At 33.6% G+C, this 25,679-nt stretch overlaps 1 protein-coding gene across 1 annotated transcript; it reads left to right on the top strand.

Annotated features, from left to right (window-relative positions):
- Nucleotides 1–6,495: 6,495 nt before the first annotated feature.
- Nucleotides 6,496–19,174, top strand: LOC110703969 (SART-1 family protein DOT2-like). Its single transcript, XM_021881771.1, is given in 14 exon segments — nt 6,496–6,518; nt 8,545–9,363; nt 9,365–9,516; nt 9,697–9,838; nt 9,947–10,001; nt 10,214–10,327; nt 10,433–10,529; nt 11,076–11,142; nt 11,257–11,316; nt 11,428–12,043; nt 12,970–13,379; nt 14,151–14,371; nt 14,688–14,772; nt 18,823–19,174. Coding segments are annotated over 13 exon segments (2,856 nt in total). The 5' UTR covers nt 6,496–6,518; nt 8,545–8,601; the 3' UTR covers nt 18,898–19,174.
- Nucleotides 19,175–25,679: the final 6,505 nt, after the last annotated feature.

The raw sequence follows: 25,679 nt of genomic DNA, 5'->3' as shown, positions 1-25,679 counted from the left end.
GGTTCAATTGCATCTATTTTTGGGTTTTTCTTGGTTTTATTTGTTTTGATTTTCGTAGTTGTGAATTCTGAATGTAATTTGTTGTTTTTGGATAAATTTGCTTCCATTTCCTGGTGGTTTGCATTTTTTTCAGCTGGATCAGGTTTGCAATTGAGGAGGAGATTTTAAAAAATAAAAATAAAAAATTGGATAGAATAGAGATTTATTGCTAAAAATCGCAGCCATGAAACCCGCAATCAAAGCCACTAAACCCCAAAATTGTAGCCACGAAACCCACAATCACATCCACAAATCTACAAAATTGCAGCCACCAGCCACGAAAACGGAGGTTTTAGGGGAGGTGTAGGTGTTTTCGAGAGCAAGAGAGGGGTTTCAAGGGAGGTTCACAACCAACCGATGTATAAGTGGCCGAATCTCGTGGATGGGGTCAATTGAGTTGGAGCTGGTGACGAGAGGTATCTAGGGGAAAACCGGCGCAATTGGCTGGCGGGAGGATGGGTACCAGTGGGCGGCGTTCAAGCGAGGGTAGGGAAAACTGGCGGAGTTGGGGCGGCTGCCGGCATTGAGGGGTGGCAGATTATTGGCATCAACTCCGTCAAGAGTTTGGCTGGGATCTTAGGTTTTTATTTGTTTTTAATTTTTTTAACCAATTAACATGTGACATATGTCATTTTATAAAAAAAAATAAAAAAATTAACCTGTTCAACACTGGCCACCGATTTTTAGGATTGAAGAAAAAAAGAAACCCCAAGAGTTCGAATTATTTTAGAATTATAACTAGCATAGTGTCCGTGCATTGCACGGTTTATAAATCAAATTATTAAACCCGTAGGAAAAATAAAAATAAAAACAAAGGTAATTCATTTACTATTAAAGGACTTGGTTACTAGTGGTCAATAAAAAAAAATTAATGGGATGTTATTTGAATAGTATTTTATGTTATTTGTATTTCTTTTAATTTTTTATAATGTTATTTTATTAATTGAAAAATAATTGAATAATACTCCACATAGCTATATAAGAAGTGGACTAATTTCCATGGTTGCTAAATACAACCCTCACCTACTTAACACACACCCTTCTAAAAACCCAAATATACCCTTTCCAATCTCATATTCTCATTTTTACGTTGCTTCCCTCTCTTTCACCCTAAAACCCCAAAATCTTCAATTTATAATCATCCAGTTCATAATCTAATGCCCCGATTTAATTTGAGGAATTCTAATAATCATGAATCGCGACATCATTTTCGCTCGATCTTGGCTGCTAATTTTTCATTGTTGTGGTCAAGCTAAACTTCACAATCTCCCTCATATTTGCTGCTCTATTTTTTCAATTGATTTTAGGTTTATTTTTTGGATTTTTTGCGCTGGAGTTTGAGAATTTTGGGGCTTTAAGTATTCAATTGCACAGTTATTAAAGAGTGTTAGTTTCCCTATAAAAAAAAATCTTTTGACATTACCTTCTCTTGATTTCTTTCATGAATGAATAATTGTACAAGATATATAAAATTTGAGTGTTTTCATACTGTTTTTTCCAGATTTTTTAATATTTTGCTTATCTGGGTTCGAATTTATGAGAAATCAATAGTATTTAATCTTGTTTGGTTTCTAATTTTCATTACTTTAAATGAATCGAATTGGGATGATATTTGGTTACAAAAAAAAAAACTAGGATTTCGTATAACTTGGGTAATACGATCAAGTCCATTTCCTATAACGATTGTGAATTAGATTGCATGTTTTGTATAGTTGGGGCTAAAAATAGATGAAGCTATACTATTTCATGCAGCTGGGATACTTGGGTAATACGATCAAGTCCCTATGTCATGTAGTAGCTATAATACAAGGGGTACTTGTTCATATGGGGTATCCAAAAATTTTATACTAGTACATTGACTCCCTTTTGATAATCTTGTGAAATGTAGGCCAATTTTTACACCCAATCTAGATAATATAGGTATTGATTTTGTTCAATGTAATTGAAATAGAGCAACACGTTTCACTCGTATTGCACAAAGTGTACTCGAAAAAAAAAATTAAAAACAAAAAACATACATCAATTCCGAGTTATTCTTGGTTAAAATTTACATCTATTGCAATCCCAATTAATATTTTAAATCGATTTTGGTACTCTTGTAACAAAAACTTAAAATTTAGTAATAGTTAGGATTGAAAATAATAAGGGAAAAAGGGTTACGTCAAGTAAACCTAGGCTGCGTTTAGCAACCCCCTTTATTTATATCTCCTGTCGAGAAAAAACTAAAATTTTGTCATCATATCATCCGCATCAGTAGCTACCATCAATCTAATATATACATGTTTTATTTACCCGTCACACTCATTAAATCTATAAACACAATAATAACCTTATATTTGACCTACCAGAACATATATTTTTCCTAAGTTAACCATTGTGCCAAAAACTATATATTATATAATAGTCACATATATAACCAACAGCTGATTAAATATAGTATAAAACACAAATACTTCGTATATAGGTATGGATACTGATAATTTTATATAAATAAAATATACGGAGTATATATTACTAAGATTTATCCCTACCTTAATTATAAAAAGGTTAACAAAACTCTTATAATAGTGCATCGACATTTATATATCTAAAAATGTTCTTTTTACATATATTTTCCCCCATTTAATTTTAAAAGCCTTAAAATTGTCTCTTGAATTCGCTAAATTGATTTGAAAGGTTATGTTTATTTTAATATTTAAAGTCATTTACTATTTTCATTTCCTTTTGTTTTAATTTTTCTATTTAGAATTTATTAGACTATTAGGTTTCAAGATCAAAGTCAATATTTTTTTACCATACAATCACTAAATCAAAGTCGCTCAACTAAAGTTTTGGACGTTGCATAGCTACACAACATCCAACATATTTAATAATTACATGCAAATAATTTTAATAAAACTACGCATTCGATATAAATTATTAAACAATTTAACTATATATACATTTTGATAGGTTTATATCTTTCATATTAACAAAAATTTACAAATGTTATTATTATATTTTGAAAAAAAAATTAGACTTTGGAGTTTTGTATAAGATAGATAAAAGATAAGTTAAATCCCGTCATATATGCATTGATCAGTTTTGGGTGTTCTATCCGGTTCACCCTTTGGGCTAATCCAGATTTGAGGATCAGTTCTAGGTTATTAGGTTCCATTCCCCTTCCGATTGTTGTTGCAAGGGAGCGAACATAGGTCCTCTCTACCTAGTATAGTCTCAGTCACCACTACACCAACAATCAATTGGTATAGTGGTGATTGGGACTACACTTGGTATATATGAAGGACACGTGTTATAAAATATTATATTATATACATACACTTTTTTATATTATAAAAAAATATTATATTATATACACATACTATTATAGTTAAAAGTATTATTATGTATAAAATAACATAAATTATTGCACATGATTGTTGTATATCTAGTATAGTACATGAGCAATGCACGATTTTTAAATCAAAATGTTAGTTTTTTTTTTAAAAAAAATTCATAAGTAATAGCATTGTTATTACGAATATTACAATTTAAAACACGAGTAATAGTTATAATACATTTTATATTTGTCCCTTTTCCGTCAAATGTCTAATTCAATTTAACTTTTATTCTTCTTGTTTAGATTGGTTATTGGTTCCTTTTTTTTTTTTTTATGCAAGAAAAACAAAAGGTCATTGTAAAAGACATTGTATAGAAAATGAAAAGTCGTTTAAAATTAAATTTATGTTCAAGATTAGGTATTTTTTTTTCAAGAGAATATTTCGGCTCAGCATTCAGTATTTGTCAAGGAGTACAACAAACGATAAAAGTAATTTTTACACTATTTTGTATCTTTATCAAAAACTTAAGCATAATAACTTTCATTCATTACAGGGTAGCTTTTATAATAGGTGCACAATATTTTATTGTACATCTGATTTTTTAAAAATGTTTATATTGATTTCATAATTGACGTCAAATTAAATTCTATCGATTTTATTTAATTTTCATAAAAAAAAAAATATTAGCCTTTCAAAATACGAAATATTTATTTCCTTAATTATGCCACTTTAATCATATTGCTTCAAATTAGTTATTATTCTTTAACTTGACTATAAATAAAGATTGAAAAAACTTTATGGATTATTTGTAGTATTGGAAAGTATATATTTATTATAAAAAAATTAAATCAATATTTATGTTAGGAAATCATGAAAATCTTATGCATGTATAGAAACTTGCTTTTATTGTTTGAAATTTAACAAAAATAACTATTCTTGAATATGTGAACAGTAATTATATAGATATATTTTATACATAAGATAAGCCAATGAGAGAATGACATTTGTCATCCTTACATTAGATAGATAGATAGATTTATTTTGCAAAATTCATAAAAGTTGGGATTATTATTTCTTATTTTTCCAATTAGATATACTAGTTTTTTTTTAACAAACGACCTTACTCACTTTCAATTTCTCAATAAAGTAAAAACCCTAAATTCCTCCCCTTCTCTCTCTACGCTCAGCCTTTCATACCCACCGCGCACCGGCCGGTGGCCACCGTTACGCCCAGATTTCCTTCACAAGAGTTACGCCCAGATATCTTCTCCTTCTACTCGCATTTGCTCAGAAAATCTCTGGTATGTATTTCTAATTCATTGTTTACTTGTCAATTTTATTTTAATATTTGTTGTGAATTTCGGTTTTCTTGTCTGACTTTTTCTAGTCTTTGTGAATCTCCTTCTAGTATTTGTGTTAATTTCGTTTTTTTTTATCTGATTTTTTACTAGTATTTGTTGGGAATTGCGATTTTGTATCGATTTTGTATGGTTTCAATATTCAAATTTGTTTTGTGATATGATATTTTTCCTGAGTTGATATTACTGATGTCAATTCTCTTGTTTCGGACTTTGGAGTTTATTCGCTTTCAAAAGTTGTATTGCAAAATGCTGGTTTCAAGAATAGGGTTGTTGGGAATTTCGATTTTGTATCTGATTGTTTCTATCAAATTATTGTTTCTACTAGTTTATTTGTCATCTGTTGTTTCTGAATTTCGTGCTTATTTTCTGTGATTTTTTCTATAGAGCAGTCTTGGGGATAAGCAGTCTTTGGTGCCGATGCGGAATAAGCAGTCTTGGGGAAAGCTAAATGATAGTAATGCTAATTTGTTTTGTGTTTTTTTAACCCTAAATGATAATAATGCTAATACATGTTTGATGTGTGTGTGTGTGTTGGGAATTGACAAAGATTCTAGTTTATTGCCTGCATTTGTTTTGATGAAACGTTTAATTTTAGAGACCGACATGGCGGCCATCTTGTTCATTTTGAATCAAGGATTAATATTTGTGAATTCAATGCTGTGCCTTTAGAGCATCATCACGTCCTTGTATTACCTACTTGGCAGTTGGCACTTGATAAGCAAAACAATGGTGTAGGCAGACCAATTACTTGTACATGTCAACCAAGGAAAAGTTATAAAAAATCCAATTTCCTTTACACCATCCCTGTTTTTGTATGAGTTGTAAGAGGGTTGCGTAATTGATGTGGTTTGTTCTTGTAAGAAAATGTCTACTGGTCAAGTTGGCGCACATGGATATTGTTTTCCGTTATTTTTTATTTTTCACTGGTCTGGGGGAGATAGATATTGTTTTGCTAGTTAGGAAAAACTATTTGTTGCATGCTATGAGGAGTTAGGATTACTCAAAACATCTGTGCACCCCCTCTTCTTTTTTTCTGATTAATTAAAACATTTTGCCTATGAATTATATTATAAGAGAGTCGGTTTTAGGTATTTGGTCATTAATAGAATGAGGATATGTCAAATTTTGGCTTAAGGAATCTAAAATTCAGATTATGGGTTAGCCAAAGCTTAGTATCAAAGTTTTGTGTTGATATTTTGTTTTATGGACAATTTGGCTGTTCTTTTGATAGTCATTTGATTAGATGTATCTCAAATTCTGACTTTCCTGTGCTGCTTGTTCATGGATTTATCTATTATTCGTAGAATCCTCTGTCACTAGTAGTTTAATGGGTTAGTTGTAGGTTATAGTGCTTTACTCACAAACCCACCAATGCTGTTACCTATATAGATGTTAATAGATGCAAAACCTTTGATTTGATATAGCATGGGTGATACACACTACCTCACTCCCCTAGATAAAAGAAGACTTTTAAATGTTATATAAAAAAAGCATTACCCTTTTCAGTTTCCTTTTCACGCTCCCTTCTCATTTTTTTGACTCGTAACTTTCTCAATCAGCCTGTAGTTTCTCTTCATGATTTTCTTTGGTGGGCGTCTAAGAGGAACTATTTGGGGATGACGTCACTCAGGCCTTAGCAATAACTTCACCGTCTCTACTGTTTTTTCTCAAATCTTTTCTAGTGTGGTATTGCTTGCGGACATGGTGTTGTGGACCTGCTGTGCGTAGATGCCGGTGTTGGTCTTGTGGTGAGGGGTGGGCTGTGGCAATGGAAAGGGAAATTTAGGAGAAGCCTTTGGTATTTTCTTCCTATTCTTAGGCTCATCTATTCTCTTCCTCTTACAAATTGCAAATATTTAATTTTACTTTATGATTGAAAAACAAGGATGTAGATGTACTAGTAATTTGCATTGTGAGGTTAGTAAACGAATAGTAACTTGCATTGTTTAATGATAATCCTATGTTTCATTATGTTTTGCTAATTTGGGCTTTATGTCACTTGAGAAGAAGCTTGTGTTTATTTAGTGGGTATCCACAACTGGAATTAAAATGATTGGGTTATGACAATAATGCAGTGTACGAAATAGATGTTTTTGATATTATACTATTATAGCTCTTTATAATAATGCTGACCAATTTTACAAGTTGCAATCCAAAGATTTATCAATGTTTTATGTACCTAAATTTGGTTATTATTTGTTATTTGATTGTTTGTGTTATATGGTTACTTCTTTTTTTTTTCTTTTAATTGCAGAATACTTCTATTTGTGTGATGGTGAACATTTTTTTGGAATTAAGTTGTGTATTTGTTTTATGTTTAGTGTTGGTTATAACTCCTTATAAGAATGATTGGTGATAGCTCTTTGGTAAATTGAACCTTAATTAGTGCTCCCTCCATTCTTATCCAGTTGCATCATTTGAAGTTTCACATTCACCAACGCACAAGCATTCTGTTAATCTCTTTAAATATATTGGGTAAATATTATAAAAAGTGAATTTTAAAGCATTTAATGAGACAGATTTGACAAGATTCCGCTTGACCGTAATCATCATTATTAAATAGCAAAAGATGATTAATATGGAGCTTGTGAATAGTGTAAAAATCCAAATGATGCAATTATAAAAAACAAAGAAAGTTATAATTAGGGTATTAGTGTTAAGCTAAACTATACTCCCCCTCCCCCCCGGCTGATAACTTCCCATTTCTACTCGGCATTATTTTCTCGAATATAAGTGAATAAAATGTAAGGTAGTGGGTATTGTTTGTTTAGGTTTGTGTTATTGTTTATAAAACTTTTCATCACCCAGCTCGAACTAAAGGCGATGTAATCAAACTTATGGTTGACGTCATAGAGAATATAAAGCCCGATATAAGAAGTGAAGAATCAACAAAGTATGACAAACATAAAACCGTGAGGCGGAGCGCATCAACTGCGTTACAACACATAAGTAATGGTGTGACGGAGTAAAGTATTTAGGCTGGTCACGTCCCTTTAGAGAGAGGGGCCAACAAAAGAACTCGTTCTTCCATTTTGAGATCTTTAATTCTCAACTGAGGTGAGAGAATGTGGGGACTATTGTGCTTGAATAGAGTAGAGAGATGTTAAATAAAAAGATCGAGGAAGAGGAAAACATCATCATATTTAGTGAACCCATGTGTTGCTTTTGTTGCTCGCAGTGCACGGTTTGTAATACTCCCCCCTCCCCTCTTGTGTGTGTGTGTTATTGCACCATTTTCCTTTTTGGGAAGTTTCATATTAATTGCTTTGTTTTCTTATTTGGTATGCTTGTGTTCACAATCTTCACATGAAATATTTTTTGCTTTTATTTTGGCCCGGGTAAGAAAGAATAATTATGCATTAGGGATATCCAAAGTTCCAAACTCTCCTTGCATAACAGTATCCAACAGTCATAATTTATTTATAAGTTTTTTTTATTCAACAATCAACATAAATCATAAATGAAAATTGTTCAATCTTCATGTTTTATTCTGCTTACTTAAACCACAACTTATGGCACACAAATTAAAATAAATTATTTAGTTGGCACTCCTTATTATGCTCTCATTAGACGTAGTTAAATTGAATGTAGTTTTTATAAGCACGTGTGCATAAATTGGAATGTTGGATGAAAACATATTTAATGTATCTTGTTTGAAAGTATATTTCATGATTTTTTAATGTATATAGATTATAGTTTTCCATATTGTGCGTAAAAAGTTATCCAATTTACATATATATTGGTATAAAAATTCAAACTCAAATTTTCTCAGATTAGAATCAGCTATGCTTATGGTAATCTTTTTTTTCCCCTTCTAAATTTAGGTTGCAAATTGGTAATTTTCTTTGTGACGTGAGATCAATATTTTGATTATTATCTTCATGGATGCTGACCGATTTGGATCAAGGCATGATAGAAGTGAAGAAAGGTATCGAGCTGGCTCTCCCGTAAGAGAGTCTACTAAAGGTGCTTTTGATGATTCAGAAGAAAATGATAAAGATAGATCTAGAGAATCGACAAAACACAGAAGCAAGGATAAGAAGAAAAGCCGGAGAGAGGATAAGGATTACAGAAGCAAAGACAGAGATCGTTCAAAGCTAAAGGATGAGTTGAAAGAAAAAGAAACTGAAAAGGATTTGGAAAAAGAAAGAATTTCTGTCAAGGAAAAGAGGAAAGAAGAGACGGAAGAGGATAGGACTAAAGATAAAGGCAGGGAGAAGGATAATGACAGGGATAAGCATAGAGTGAAAGATCTTGATAGAGATAGAGATGAAAAGGATCGAGGGAGAAAAAAAGATCGTGAAAGAGACCGAGATAATGAACCAGAGAGAGGACGAGAGAAGGATAGAGGAAAAGAAAAGAGCAAGGAAAAAGAGGAGAGGGATAAGGAGAAAGCAAAAGATAGGGATAGAGATAAGGAGAGAGAGAGGACTAGAGATCGAGAGAGAGAAAGAGATCATGAAAAGAATAAAGGTAGAGATATGGTAGAAAGGGAGCAAGTGAAGGATATTAGTAGAGAAAGAGAGAGGGAGATAGATTATGAAAAGGAGCGATCCAGGGACAAAGAAAAAGGTGGCAGAAGAGGACGAGAGGATCAAGATCACAGTAAGGATGGTGGAAGAGACACTAAGACTAAAAAAAGTTGGTGATTATAACAAGGAGAGGGCATCCATTGAGCTGGAAACCACAACTTCTGACGAGGAAGGCGTAGGTCCCATCAAGCAAGGGGATTGTGTCACACATTCATCAGTGGACCCAAGTCAGTCTCGAATGGAAGTTGCAGAGCGCATCTTAAGGTTAGTGTAAGCATTTATATGAATATATTTGTATGATTCTATTGGCTCAGTTTAAGGAAACGATGAACTTTCAGTAGCTTTTGAACCTTGACAAGTTAATGAGATAGAATCTGGCTTCAATATTAAGTGACCTCAGTTACATGTATTCCTTGTTTTTATTAACTTTGTTTCATCTACTAGGATGAAAGAAGAAAGACTGAAAAAGAAATCTGAAGGCACTTCTGAAATTTTATCATGGGTACATAAAAGTCGTAAACTTGAGGAGAAGAGTAATTTGGAAAAGGAGAAAGCTTTGCAGAGGTCTAAGATATTTGAGGAGCAGGTTCCTTTCTATGAGTTTTGCCCTTGCTTTGTTACTTGCTCTTTTTTCTTTGTCTCTGTCTGATCGTCCTGATAGTTATGATTCTACACTTTTGTTTGTATCTGTCAGGATAATCTGGATGAAGATGACTATGAAGTTGACATTAAAGCTAAAGAGATTACAGGTATGTAATCTATAATGCATTAGGCTTCTTGTTTTTAGTATTTTATTTTTTATTTTTTATTTTTTTAAATTTTTTATTTTATTTTATTGGTCTGTGAATATGTTTTACTTCTGATGCTGTGAATATGTTTTTTCTTCTGATGGCTGATTTACTTTTTTTAAAAAAAAGCTTATGTGTCTATTCTATTTTGTTTTCTGAACATTCCTCTGCAGATTCTTTGGCAGGAGTCAAGGTTCTACATGGGGTTGACAAAGTTCTTGAAGGAGGCTCAGTTGTTTTGACCCTTAAAGACCAGGACATAATTGCCAATGGTGACTTGAATGAAGGTATGTTCGTTGTGAAAAGTGTCAGTGTGACAGTTATTTTGTGTGCTGTAATTCAATACTGTGACAAGGCATCAGAATTTTATCTAATATCTTTGGTGATACCAGATGTTGATATGCTTGAAAATGTGGAAATTGGTGAGCAGAAGCGGAGGGCTGAAGCTTACAAAGCAGCAAAGAAGACTTCCGGCATATATGTCGACAAGTGAGTACCCCCCCCCCCCCCCCCCCCCCGCACGCCTCCCAACTTAATCACATTGAGATTTCGATTAATTTGCCCCATATCACAGAGCTTGTTATTCATATGAGCCACAAATGTCATGTCAGTATGTCACATAAGACATGTTGACTTGGTTGACTTACAGTACAATGACGGTCTATTGTTATTATAAGTCTAGTTAAAGCACAACTTATAATCGCTATTCTTATGAAGTGAGAGCTAGAAGAATATCTGTGGGAGTGGGGCTTATGAAAGTGGTGTTGTCAAGAGAGAGTTTCTGGTTCTGATTATTTCAGGCACTTTCTTCTTGTTTGCAGAATGCTGTAAAATGTCCCAATAACAATAATTTTTTGGTCTAAAATAAAAGGATAGGGATGACTATTATCTATAAATGTTGATCATACTTTTAGCAGAAAATCACGTGCAGTTTTTTTTAATTAGTAGGACATGCTTTTAACTTTTTAAGTGTTTGTTGGTGAAATAATTTCTTTGTGTGTATGATGACTGACTGATTTTTATTTTATTGTCTAGGTTCAATGATGAGCCTTTGGAAGAGAAGAAGATGCTTTCACAGTATGATGATCCAGCTGTAGAGGAGGTAATTTCGATGATTGAAGAAGCCATGTATTCAATTTGCTCAAATGTGTCATAGTTTTTTAATTTTATTTTATTTTTTGCTTGTTAACTTTACTTTTATTGGGTTCTTTTCTAGGGGGTTGTTTTAGATGCCGCTGGGCGGTTCACTGGTGAAGCAGAAAAGAAGTTGGAAGAGGTAAGAGCAAATATTTAGCTAAATTTGAATGCCTTTAAGAGAAAATATCCATGTCCGAGTCTGAACCTTTCTCGTGCATATCATTTATTTTACTTTATCTACACTTATCAGCTTCGTAGAAGGCTTCAGGGTCCTACAAACAATCAAGCTGAGGATCTGAATGCATCTGTAAAGATATCATCAGATTACTTTACCCCTGAGGAAATGCTTAAGTTCAAGAAACCCAAGAAAAAGAAATCTTTGCGTAAAAGGGAGAAACTTGACTTAGACGCCCTTGAAGCAGAGGCAAGGGTTACTGGTTTGGGTGCTTCAGATCTTGGTTCACGTAGTGATAGCAATAGACAGGCTGCTAAAGAGGAAGAAGAAAGAAATGAGGCTGAGAGGCGAAAGAGTGCCTACCAAACTGCATTTTCAAAAGCGGATGAAGCGTCTAGGGCTCTCCGCATGGAGCAAGTTGTTACTTCTGCTGAGGAGGAAGATGATACCCTTGTTTTTGCAGATGATGCTGAGGATTTGCAGTTGTCATTGGAAAGAGCTCGAAAACTAGCTTTAAAAAAACAAAATGAGAAAGCCCTTTTTGGGCCAGAGGCAGTTGCACGTCTTGCATCTTTAGCTATCAACAATCAGGCTACAGATGCCCAAAATTCAGCTCTCGAGGATGGTTCAGATAAGAAGGTTATCTTTACTGAGATGGAGGAGTTTGTCTGGGGCCTTCAGCTAAATGAAGGTTTGTTCCTTTATCTCTTTTATCTCAATGCGAACACTTAACCTTCTTCAAAAAATCATCTGGAAAAAAAAAAGAAAAGAAAAATAGGCAATCAGAGAGATTAATAAATCGAGCATATGGTACTTTTAGTTCATAACTTAAACCGAAATACTTACTTATTTATTTATTTATTTTTTTTTTTTTTTTTTTTTTTTTGGGGTGGATTATATAGCTGTGATGTAGTTCTCGTGATGTGGTATGCAACGTGTGATGCCTTATCAATTTTTTTGCAGTTTGCAGGCCTAGAAACAATCAAACTACTTAAAAGATTGTTGATTTAATTTTTCATTCGTAAGATGTGCAGGATAGATGTTCTAATGGTATATAGTGTATATGTATGTGCCAGGCTGCTAGCTCCTTCTCTAGATTTGTATGCCTTAGATGAACTGAAACTTAATATAGTTGTGCCACTATGCAAATTCATAAGCCCATTAATATGTTACTCATTTCAACCCTAGTGCCTATGTTGAATCCTTGACATAATGAAAGCGGTATGGACATTAAACCTTCAGCTTGGACTATAAGTCTATAACTACATACTCAGAATTTTCATAAAATGATTGAGGATGACAGTTAGATTTATATCAGTATTCTATGTTAATAACTGAACCTGCATAACGTAGCTTATCCCTATTTCCTGTTCACTTTTATGATTTTAAGAATATCAGTTTCTATGGTCACTGTCCAACAATTCTTCTTGCATGTTTGTCTAAAATGTGAATTTATACTGTTTAGGATATTTTGAACTTTATTGTTTGATAGCTATTAGAATTTTTGGTTTTAAGATCTAAATCTGAAAGTTGTTGAATACTGTTAAGAAGGTGGTAAAAAAGACACAAGACTTGGCTAATTATTTCTCATCTTAACTTGCTTATCTGCATATGCAGAGGCTCAAAGGCCATACGATGAAGATGTATTTATGGAGGAAGATGAAGTGCCAAAAGCTGTTGAGGAGAATAAAGATGAGACTAGTGGTTGGTCAGATGTTGTGGATTCCGGAAAGAATGAACAGCTCAAGAGTGAAGATGAAGAGGATGTAGTTCCAGATGAGACACTTCATGAAGCTCCTGTTGGTAAAGGTTTGTCTGGCGTGCTTAAGATGCTTAAAGAACGAGGCACACTCAAAGAAACTATCGAATGGGGTGGAAGAAACATGGACAAAAAAAAGAGTAAGTTGGTTGGCATCCATGAAGAAGAAGGACCTAAGCAGATACGTATGGACAAGAAAAAGGGTAAGCTGGTTGATGAAGTTCCTAAGGAGATAAATCTGGAGCGTTTGGATGAATTCGGCAGAGTTGTAAGTTGATTCTCTTGTACTCTTGTCTTTTGTTTAGTACTTTTTGTACTTTCTTGCAGTTTAGGCCCCACAGTTTATTTATTCAAGTTTCTGTTTTGAAAACAATATTTTTGCATGTCACTTGTGACGAGGATTAGGTATGAGGGTGGATTTGAATCCAAAACTGGTGAATTTGCCTTTTTTTTTTCAGGAAACACTTTTAGTTTCTGGAGTTCTGGACTAATTTTGAAATATTGGCATATCGTGCTGTCCATGCTTTAGTGTTGATCTGTTGGACATTTGTTATTTGAATTGGAATATAGTGCTCTAACTTGGTTAAGCGTGATTGAATTACTTGTATTTACTATGCCCATTGTCTGAAAGATGGTCAATGACTTTCTTTCCCTATATTGATGATGTTACCACACTTGTTGCTGAAGTTTTTTTTATTTATTTATTTATTTATTTATTTATTTTTTTGACGAAGTGAAGTTAATTATGAAAAGTTCCTGGCAATTTTTTTTTATTTTTTTTAAGTTTTAAATTTTAAATTTTATTATTTATTATAAATTTGATGGTATTGACATGTGGAATTTTCTAGACAATTGTTTATATGTCCGAGTGAATTAAGAGATGAAGATGCGTGGGGGTGCACTTGATTTATTTTTTCATTAGTCTTTACAATATATTGTTAATTAATGTATATGCATTGTATTTAGTTTAGGGTGCAGACTTGAGCTTTAAATATGTTACCTTTGAAACATTCTTAGATCCTTTGTATTTTTTTTGCAGCTAACTCCAAAACAAGCCTTTCGCTTGCTTTCTCATAAATTTCATGGAAAAGGGCCTGGGAAAATGAAACAGGAAAAGCGGATGAAACAGTACCACGATGAACTGAAGCAGAAGCAGATGACTTCCACAGATGTGATTCCACAGTCTGTGGATAGAATGAGAGAGGCTCAAGCTCAATTGAAAACACCCTATCTTGTTCTCAGTGGGAATGTTAAACCTGGGTTAGTACTTTGCTTTTTTTACTTGTATATCAGTATTTCTCAACATGAGTTTAGCTTTGAGAAAGTGACCCTCAATGACCAGAGAAGTAAAGTGATGCACTTCTTGGAAACATTTGCAATTATTACAACTGTGAAGAAGATATTCGTACTTTGCTTTTTCTGTATTTGCTATGTTATAGCATCTTAGGCAGTTACAGTTTTTGCTTATTATCTATCATCTGTTTGATGCCTCTTTGTTCTCTATGTAGTACTTTTTTAAATATATTTGTTAAATCAAGGCTATTATTCAACTGACTCTGTTGCCACCTTCACTCAGGCAAACTAGTGATCCTAGGAGTGGCTTTGCAACTGTTGAGAAGGATGTCCCTGGAAGCTTGACACCTATGCTTGGCGATAAAAAGGTTAGCTCTCATTTTGCTTGTTGCTTTATATATATATATATAATATATATATATATATATATATATATAAATATATATATATATATATATATATATATATATATATATATATATATATATATATATATATATATATATATATAATAATATATATATATATATATATGAGGATAGGTCCTTATGTGAGACTACAATACATGTATGAGAATAGATCTAAATTTAGAACATACATATGATAAAAATTTAGTATACATGATTCAAAAATCAAAATTTAGAACATATGAGCAAAATTAAGAACATATGTGTGAGTAATAATTTAGAACATCTGATTTGAGAATTAGAGCACGGGAGTAAAAAAAATCAGCAAACTATAATTTAGAACATATGAGTAAATTTTGGAACATCTAATTTAAGATTTAGAACATGTAAGTAAGAATTTAGAATACCTGGTTTAAAACTAAGTTGCACAGAAACGGATACGGGTACGGGGACAAAAAACGGCAAAATGAAAATTTCAAACAATGGGTACGACAAGGATACGGCAAACAAATCAGAAATATTAAAATTCATACGATGTTTATGAAATAATCCACACAATTTTTTTAAAAAGAAAAAATAAAACCTAAATTCTACTGAACATGAGTCATAGTAATAGATGTGGAGTAAGTAAGACTAAAAAAGAAAGAAAAAAAAGGGAGTGAAAAAACTAACATAATTACAGCTATTTTATTTTATTTTTTTTTAAAAAAAAAATACAATTACAGCTACTTTACCTATTGTCCTATTCCACGTGATAATGCTTTACTTTTTCCAATTCCATATTTTACTTCTACTAGTACAGTAAGCCACAGTACTTTGTATAATTGTTTTTATACCAATTGAAATGTTTCAGAGTCGAAAGTTAAATAATTTTTTTAGAAAAAAACCTTCCTCTCCTCTCTCGAAGGTTCATTAATGGCTGCCTGGGATCTTCCGTCGCTGTAGGTGCTAAAAAGTGCAGGTGGCATCTTCAAATTTTATGGTTTTCGAGAAATCAAAATTGGGTAAGAAATATTAGGGGTTTTCTAAAAAAAATTGGGTAGGGCTTCTATTGGGGACGTTGGAAAAGGAGGTAATCCGTCCCCGAAACGTCTCTAAAGTTGCTCCCAGCCGTCCTCAAATTTTCTTCCCGTACCACTTTTCAAGGGTACGCCTTGGGGACGTATCTGGGTCGTACCCGTACCGTACCCGTCCCCGGTACGGGAAACGTCAAGAGGTTGGCGTACCCGTGCATCCTTGTTTAAAATTTAGAACGGTAAAATTTAGAAAGTGTGAATAAAAGCTTAGAACTTACGAGTAAAAATTTAGAATATTTGATTTAAATTCTAGAACATATGATTAAAAGTCTTAGAGCACACGATCTAAACTAATTTACAATTTAGAACTTACAACTTAAAGTTTGGGACATGGAGTGTGTTCTAACATAAGAAAGTGCTTTCACATAGAAAAATATGATTCAAAATTTAGTACATATGAGTGGTAACTTAGAACATCTGATTTAAGTTCTAAACATGTAAGTATAATTTAGAAAACTTATCTAATTTAAGATTAAACATGTTAGTAAATTAGAAAACCTGATTTGACATTTATATATATGTTTTAAATTAGAATATACGAGTAAAATTTAGAACATACGATTTAAAATCTAGAGCCGTCAAAAGCAGACCCGACCAGAAATACCGACGCGAACTTGATTATTAACCAACCCGTCTATACCCGGAAAAAAGGTGAGCCAAACCCGATCTGACATGACGTGAAACCAACCCTAGACCCGAGTTAACCGGAGTATTTGAGATTATCCGACCTAAAATCAACACGACCTGTTATTGACCCGACTCGAAATCAACTCGACTTATTATTTTATACTATACATCATTATTATTATTTCTTTTACAATAGCAAAATCCCAAATTAATCATAAACTAAATTACACAATAGAACGTTAGGGGTAGAACCATAGGACGCTTTCCTTTTAGAGCCACTCAACCTGCAAAACAAAGAATTAGTAAAAATAGAGGAAGTTACACTTCTTAGAGAATCACTTTCCTTCTAGCTTTGGTACGACGAGAGGAAACCAATATCATTAAATTATGAGAGGGTTTATTAGGGCTTGCAACAACCTTCATATGATCTATGATCGTGGACTGGAGCAACTAGAAGGGGCACCGACGTACTTTCACACGATGACACTTGATTGACTATACCTATGGTCAAATCTTCTTTTGTCAAAATTGGAGTTGTTTCATACCTATCATGCCCTTTTATAGGGGTGACTAATCTCCATTGGTGTAAAAACTTCTTGAGTTTCAAAACAATCCTTCTTTGGAGGATCAAGTACTCGAATGCCAATAAAATTCTTTCTTGAAGAGCAATAGTAGTGTAGTGTTTGTCTCTTAGTATTCGCTACATACATTGTTAAAGTGAGATACAAATAGGAATCAATACGTTATCGATTAGAAAATCGATAACTTGACCCCATAAGATTTGGGTTTTTTTTTTTTTTTTTTTTTTTTTTTTTCTGAAGTTGACTCCCAAAATTAGCATAATCTCAAAACATTTCATCCTCTCTTGTAACTGCGAGTGCCTCATCAACAAAATCCCGGAGACCAACCCAGCAGAGACGACACCTTGAGTTTTTGTTGAAACACTCTGTTATTGGGATCAATATTAATCACTTGTGCAAGATCCATGAAAAGCTAAGTCGGGTTTATTGGGCTCTAAAGCTGCCACCGCCCTTCTAAAGTAAGCTTTCACATTAGAAGTATCATAACACAAAACTGCAGACCACAATTAACCCACCTTATTAAAGTTTTTCTCTTTGACATAACAAGCACCCAAGTTCATATTAAGAGATATAGCAAGGATCGAAAAGACTAATTTATCTTCATCATTAGAAACCAAAACAAATGATAAGATCTCAAGTGCAAGAGAGTATTTTGCAAGCTCTAAACCCATATTACTCTGTTTGTAGAAAGTGTTACCTTCATCTTTCAAACCCCGGACAACATTCAGAATACCAAAATAAGAGCTCAAGTTTATGAGAAGAGATATCATCCTCTTCAGCATGAGAAATACACAAAACCCCCGCAAACTAAAAACACCAAAAGCAACTAGAAATTAAGAACTAAACTGATAAAGAGAGAGCAAACATGCAACTCCATAGCTGGAACTAGCCATACCAGAAGAAGCCATCAGGAAGAACACTAGCAAAAGAACGAATTGACGGAAGACCCCTGCCCGACTGATGCTGCACCTGTACTACTTGGGGTAACCATAGTTTTATAGTCAATTTGCTAGTCCTTAGATGTGGGAATGGTCTACGAGAATAAGACCATAAAATTCCCCAAATTTGAAAAAACAACTTTGGAAAAATTCTAGCGTTTGGGTTAGCTTAGCAAAGGACCAGACCTAGTTGGTCCCGAGGCCGTTAAGAATTGCTCGCCGATGACCTTAATTGAGCAGCGGTGCCTTGGCAGGCAAGCTTGAAGGAGGACTCTGTTTTAGAGAGAGGGGAGAGAGTTTTAAGAGAGAGAAGCGTTTGATAAACTATTATTAGTTATTATGTAAACAAACTTCAAATTCTGATATAGATATATGTACAAATTCACGTCCATTAGACCATTACCACTATACAAATTCTGTTTTAGAGAGAAGGGAGAGAGTTTTAAGAGAGAAGCGTTTGATAAACTATAATTAGTTATCATGTAAACAAACTTCAATTTCTGATGTAGATATATGTACAAATTCATGTCCATTAGACCATTACCACTATCCAAACAGGGCATAAGTTATCAGGCACGTATTTTATACTCAGATAGGAGTGTTTATAGTACATAAATACACAAGGTGTGTAAAATATATTGAACTGTATAGGCAACATTTGATTGTGAATATGTGAGCTTTGTTGATCACTTTATAAAGCGTTTTGATGTACTTGTGTTTGTCCCTATTTTTTAAAAAAAAGAAAAAAAACTGTGCATGTTAATTTTTAAGTTTAATTATGTCTTTCAGGTAGAGCACTTTTTGGGAATCAAGCGGAAAGCTGAACCTGGATCTAATGGCACCCCAAAGAAGCCTAGAACTTGATTTTTTTGTTTTGTCCAATGATTGAAAAACCGTAATTTTACTTTGGAGGTTTTCAAATTGGAAAGGCTCTTTAAATCCATCATAATAGGGTTAGTGAAGATTTTTTTATCATGTTCTGATCTGTACTGTATATAAAAACGATAGCTCGATCTAGTTTTGGGTGATCATGTTACGATCTAGTTTTGGGTGATAAGGTTTTTAATTTTTTGATGTTTAATAGCAAGTTAATTCGTTCTGAAGATTACTTATGCCTTTTAATTTTGTCTGATTTTTTATATATGTCTAGTGCAAATCATTTATATATATTATCATTTGTAATTAGTCAACCAAATGATAATTTGAGCAAATCTTTGGTATTGCTCAATAATTGTTTGCTGTCTTCAGATTATGTTCCTAAGGCACATTAAGGTTGGAATTTCTTTGGTTATTTTAACTCGAGTTTGTTATGGCACTTTAGTTGTGTTTAATGTAGAAATGTCTTTTCTTTCTATCCTTTACTTCTTGAGGTTAGTGGTCGAAATTTTTGGCCAAGTAGTAGCTGTAGCCTTGTGATTGGGAAGCAATTCAACAATAATCCAACAATATAAATTGTTATAAAAATAATAGAAATAAAAGGAGCATAATTCTTACTTTGATTTTGTTTGCTTACAACTATAAGACAATAAACGAGTTAGTAACTTCAGGGAAAAATAATAAAAAAAACAATTAAATTAAATAGAGTTGATTTGGGGCTAAACCCTCAAACAGTTCTACCTTTCACGCCTTGGTTTAAGGACAGAATCTCGAGTAAAGTACGGACTCCTTGGAGTGCTAAAGGATGAAATTTTGAAAAAAGAAGGGTAGACTAGTGTTTAGGATAGAGCATATAAGAGAGAAAAGGAGAGTTAATTCTTGCCCCATACATCAGAAATGAGGAGGTATTTATAGGGAAAATGAGTAGAGGAAATACACGGAACCCTAAAATAAATAAAAAACCTAAAAACACTGTCGCGACATGGCAAAAATTGTCGTGACACGGTGAACATTTGTGAGATGCGGGATATTTTTGTGTGACGCGAAATATCTGACGTACGGGGGGAGGTAAAACGTGTGAAGGGATTACGCGGAAAAGACACGGGAGTGTCCCGTGTCACAGCACTGGCACCGTGTCACGGGAAATCACACCGTGGCGTGGCAGATTCTGTGTCCATTTTTCCGTTTAAATACATTTTTGCCCTAATTTCATTCAGCCTTTTAAGTACCGATTGATAATTTCGAGCCATTTCTGATTTATTATTTATTAATTGGGCCAAAATAATAATAATGAAAAATAAATAAAAATGTTTGGGCCAAAATTAAAAATTAAACTATGTTTTGACTAAGCATCAAGAGTGATATGTTGACCATTTAAAAACTGAATTTAATTAAATATGAATTTTTAAGCACTCTCGGGATTAAATACTGAACCCGACCAATAATGGCGGTAAAAGATTGTTCATCATCAGATTTGGTTTCAGGGAGACTTTTTAGGTGTCTACAACGGTGGAGGTTCCCGAACAAGAAGGAGTAGTCCATAAGTGTTCTAAACGAAGATCTAGTTAGGAGAAGTGATAAATTCCCGAGCACTTAGATCATTTTCCTTTATTTTCTTGTTTAACTAACGTTTAATTAATTAATTAGTGTTGTTTGATCACTTTAATCGAACTTTTAATTAATTAATTAATTCCACATAGTATCTTGTGTTAATTAAAGAATAGAATTAAATAATTAATTGTTGATTGACCTAAGTCAAGGCGAATCTTGTTTATTTATCGCTTTTCACGAATATTGATTAAATAAGAATAACAACCTTTGCAATGTAATTCCTACGTGATTGATGTTTGTAAATAAAATCAACTAACTTAGTTTTAGGTATCACGTTGCATATATTGTTTGGTGATGAAATTGTGAAAAAGGAAAAGCTAGTAGTGATCGTACTAGGGCTAGGATAGCGATTCCCCCCTAAAGAGAACGTTATTTTGGTACCCTCGCTCCCAAACTCATTTCTAGTACACGTAGACCAATTTGGGTATGGGTAAAATTATGATTTGTGCTAAATATCCCTTGAACTCTACATAGGAGAAAGGCATGAACGAGGTTTATAAAACTCATTGGCGACTCCTACTTGTTTACAAAAAAGCGTAATGATAGAATCAATTCTAATTCAAGGTCCCCCAAACAGTCAGGAATTCAAATCCTAATACACCCCAATAAGTGTAAAGTCTTAGTCTTTTAAAGGGCCATGGACATTTAAGGAGAAGGATCCCCTACGATGGGCACACCCTCCTTACAATTAGTTGGGTTACTAGGTGTGTGTGTGTGTGTGAATTACTTCTTTGCATACAGTATTATAGGCTTCAAGGTTGAAGCTGAGTGTTAAGAGTTATCAAGGAGTACGAGTGAATCTAAGTCAAGGACTTAGGTTACGTAGGATAGGGTCTTACTAGGTAACAAGTTCAGTCTGGAGCTTGTGAGTAAAGGTCTGAGTATAATAGGTTGTAACTTGTGTGTTTTCCCTATAATAGTGGATTGATTGGTTTTGGAAATCCCTTAGAGGGTCTAGGTTTTACTTCCAGTTGGGCTCTAGAAGGTTTTCTCGTAAAATATTGTGTGCATTGCAAGTTCCTTTACATTTCGTTTTATATTCTGCAAAATTAGTCAATAGGAACTCACATACAATTCACCCCCCTCTTGTATTGTTCGTCTCAACTAACAGTCAAGAAAGACCAAATGTGGATGATAGTAATGAAAACGATGATAATTCGAAAGGGAATGAACAAGAAGACAACACAATGGAGAATATACAAGATGACAAAGACATCGATAATAATGAAATTTCAATGAATTATGTTTCAACCAATATTCGTTGGAATAGAAAAGATGTTATTGTAAATGAAATATTTGCAAATTCCATTGAAATTGAAATTGTGTTTGATGAAAATGATCTTGAGCCATAAGTGATTGGCCAAAGTGGAAGGAAGCAATGCAAGTTGCGTTAAAGTCACTTGAAAGAAGTATTTAGAAAATTAACCATTACATCGGTAAGTGTAAAACCAGTTGGACACAAATGGGTATTTTTGAAAAAACGTAATGAGAAAAATGAAATACTTAGATACAAGGCAAGACTTGTAGCCCAAGGATTTTCTCAAATCTAGGGGATTGGTTTTGAAGAAACATATTCCCCATTAGTTGACGCAACTACATTAAGATTTCTGGTAAGTTTAACAGTCACAAAAGGATTACAAATGCGATTAATAGATGTAGTGACTGCATATTTGTATGGGTTTCTTGATACAAACATTTACATGAAAGTCCCCAAAGGACTAAAAATACTAGAAAACCGCAAGCCTACACAATTACTTTCCATAAACTAAAAAGGTCACTTTATATGGATTGAAATTATTTGGGAGGATTTGCGTGGTATAACCGTCTCAGTGATACCTTATGAGAGAAGGGTTAGAACAATCAAATTAGTCCCTGTGGTTTATGAAGCAATCACAATCATGATTCGTTATTATTGCAGTTTATTTTGATGATCTGAATATATCATTAGAATCCCAAATGAACTTGAGAAAATTGCGAAGCACTTGATGAAAGAGTTTGAGATAAAAGATCTAAGAAAACTAAATTTTGCCTTGGATTGCAAATTGAGCACTCGAGTAATGGTATTTTTGTCGAACAATTAAACTATAAAAAGAGTTTTGAAAAAATAAATTATGGACAAAGTAACTCTAATCAACTCCCCAATAATGGTTGTTCATTTATTGAATTTGAAAAATCACCAATTCAAACTTTGAGAGGAAAATGAAGAAATTTTGGGTCTAGAATTACCATACTAAAGTGCAATTGCGGCTTTAATGTACTTAGATAACAATACTAGACCCGACATAACTTTTTATGTGAACTTGTTAGCCAGGTACAGTAACGCAGCGACATAATATATATAGACATTGGAAGAGAGTTCGACACGTACTCTGATACCTACGAGGGACAAGACCTTGGTTTATGTTGCTCTCATTGGGTATGTCGACGCTTGATACTTATCAGATCCACAAAATGCCAATTCAAGTCACAATAAATTGGATATTTGTTCACTTATGGTGGCGGTGCAATATCACGGAAATCAACAGAACAGACATTGAACGCAACATATTCAAATCACGTAGAGTTGATATCTCTTTATATATGAAGCCGGAAAAGAATGTGTGTGGCTAAGGTCAATAATCAGTACTATCCAAGAAGAATGTGGAATGAACGTAATAACAAAATATCCAACCATCATCTTTTAAGACAATATGGCATGCATCACTCAAGTAGCTAATGGATATATTAAGGGAGATAGAACAAAGCATCTATCCCCAAAACTATTCTTCACACATGATCTGCAAAAGGAAGAGAAAATAAATGTCCAGCAAATTCAATCTTGTGACAATCTTGCCGATTTGCTCACCAAATCCCTTCCTTTGAAGAAATTTGAGCAATTAGTTCACAAAATCGAAATACGACGTCTTAGTGAACTACAGTAAAATCAGAGGAGTATTATATACAATGTGCTTTTTTTTTCCTTCGATTAGGTTTTTATCCCACTAGTTTTTTATTGAAATTGTTTTTAACGAGGCAATATACCAAAACATATAATATAATATCATTATACTCTTTTTTCCTGATCATGGTTTTTATCCCATGGGGTTTTACCTACCAAGGTTTTTAATGAAATGACTCGTACCCCATTTCATGTGAATGTTAAAAGGGGGACTGTTGAGAAAAATAAAAAGTTGATAGAAGTTCACATGCATGTAGTCTTTAACTGGGTTTTTTTTAACTGGTTAATGCAATGTAACACATAGTACAACACTTGGTACAATAATAATGCTAGTTTTAATATTGTAAAACTTTGCCTATAAAAGGGCAAGTTCACAATTGTGAATGAAAAATATAATTCTACTACACAATACCTCAATCTCATTTTCTACTTATTTTCTACTTCTTTAATTGTTAACCTATCATTAAAATATAAATCCTATTTTAATGATAAAATTTTCATTTTTAAGATGAAATTTTATTTGTTTTGCTAGTATTCCGCCCAACTTATTTTTATATGTGGCTAGCCACATAGTGTGACAACTTCACAATAAAGCAATTATTAAAGTAATAGGGGGTTATGTTGATGAGAAAATAAGGTTACCTTAATGTATGTGGGTTATTTAAATGAAAAAAAAGGTTACTCTCTTACATATATAAGTGGAATCATTCTTTTAATTTTAAAACAAAAAAAATAGGGGTTACTTGAATGAACAAATGGGGTTACTTATTTCTAATTAGTTGATAGTATTCATATAATGAATTGGAGTTACTTTATTAATGGATAAAATAAGGTTACTCTTAAGAATAAATAGGGTTACTCATATATATATATATAAGGATTGTTCTTATAAATCACTGTTCGCACACCATGTAGCTAGATACATACAAAACTTATTCATTACAACCACAATGATTGAAAAATTATCACGAAATAGAGAGCCTCATTCAGAGCCCTAGTTAAAGTTACTCTTAAATTAACAGTCATACATTGAATTAACGTAAACCCGCCTTATACATGTTAGTTTAGATGAACTAATACGAGAGGGGAGGTGAATAGTACTAGGTTCCAATTATGAAACTTATGCGGAAATTAAAAACAAAACATAAAAGGAACTTAGGGGGTGTTTGGTTTACATAACTAAGGTATAAGGTATGGGTTTGGAATGGTTTAAACCCATACCTTATGTTTGTTTTATGATTTTATGAGTTTCAAACCCATACCTCAAACCCCCAAGGTATGGGGTTTAGAAACCTTGGGGGGGGGGGAGGTGGGTTTGGCTCATTCCCATACATTTAGGCATTAAATAAAAGAAAAACATTGCATTTTATAATCATACCAAACATATGGTATTAAGAACCAAGTTTCAAACCCATACCACTATGGTTTCATTCCTGATTCCAACCCCTTACCAGTTTGCGAACCAAACGCCCCCTTAAGGAACACAACAAGATATTACAAGGAAACCTTCTAGGGCCTAACTGGATGTAAAACCTCGGTCCTTCTCGGGACTTTCAAACAAACTTCACTATAATAGGCAACTCTCCTAGTAAAATCTATTATTACATACCTTTCTTACAAGTTCCACCAAGGACACTTGCTACCATATCGGAACATATCCTACCCAACCTGAGACCCAGTCAGGTTCTCTCAGCACTACTCAAGTGCCTACACTTTGCTTCCTCACTGAAGCATACTATCATTGCTATCACTTGAACTTTAGAGAAGACACACGTACTACTCCACTCAAATGCAAATTGTCAAGAATTCACGAACTCCCCAAAAACCAATTACAACACAAAGACTCACTCTAATATATAAATGGAAAGCTACACATGAAACTCGAAATCAAAATTGTTTCGGGGTTTTCTGATGTCCTGCGGGAGAGTTACAATTCCGAGACTAGAACCGGACGCCTGTACCTGCAAAACAAACGGATGCTCCGGATGATTGGAGATCCGCCTCCGACGGTCAAGTTAGTACTTGCTTAAGGAGTAATTAATGCGGAAATTAAAGTGATTGGGTCTCTCTAGGTGAGAGTGTTTAATGTGCGTAATCTCCCTTAATGAGGATTAAGGGAGGTATTTATAACCTCGGAAAACGTGCCAATCCTAGGTTTAGGTTAACCTTGGGCTGATTGGGCTTCCCTCGGAAGTTGGGCCTAGGTGGCCGGCTTCTCCAT

The sequence above is a fragment of the Chenopodium quinoa genome, unplaced genomic scaffold (genome assembly GCF_001683475.1).
Source record: "Chenopodium quinoa cultivar QQ74 unplaced genomic scaffold, ASM168347v1, whole genome shotgun sequence".
Taxonomy (NCBI): domain Eukaryota; kingdom Viridiplantae; phylum Streptophyta; class Magnoliopsida; order Caryophyllales; family Amaranthaceae; genus Chenopodium; species Chenopodium quinoa.
Note: the sequence above shows the minus strand (reverse complement) of the source record. Positions and strands in the feature narration are given on the sequence as shown.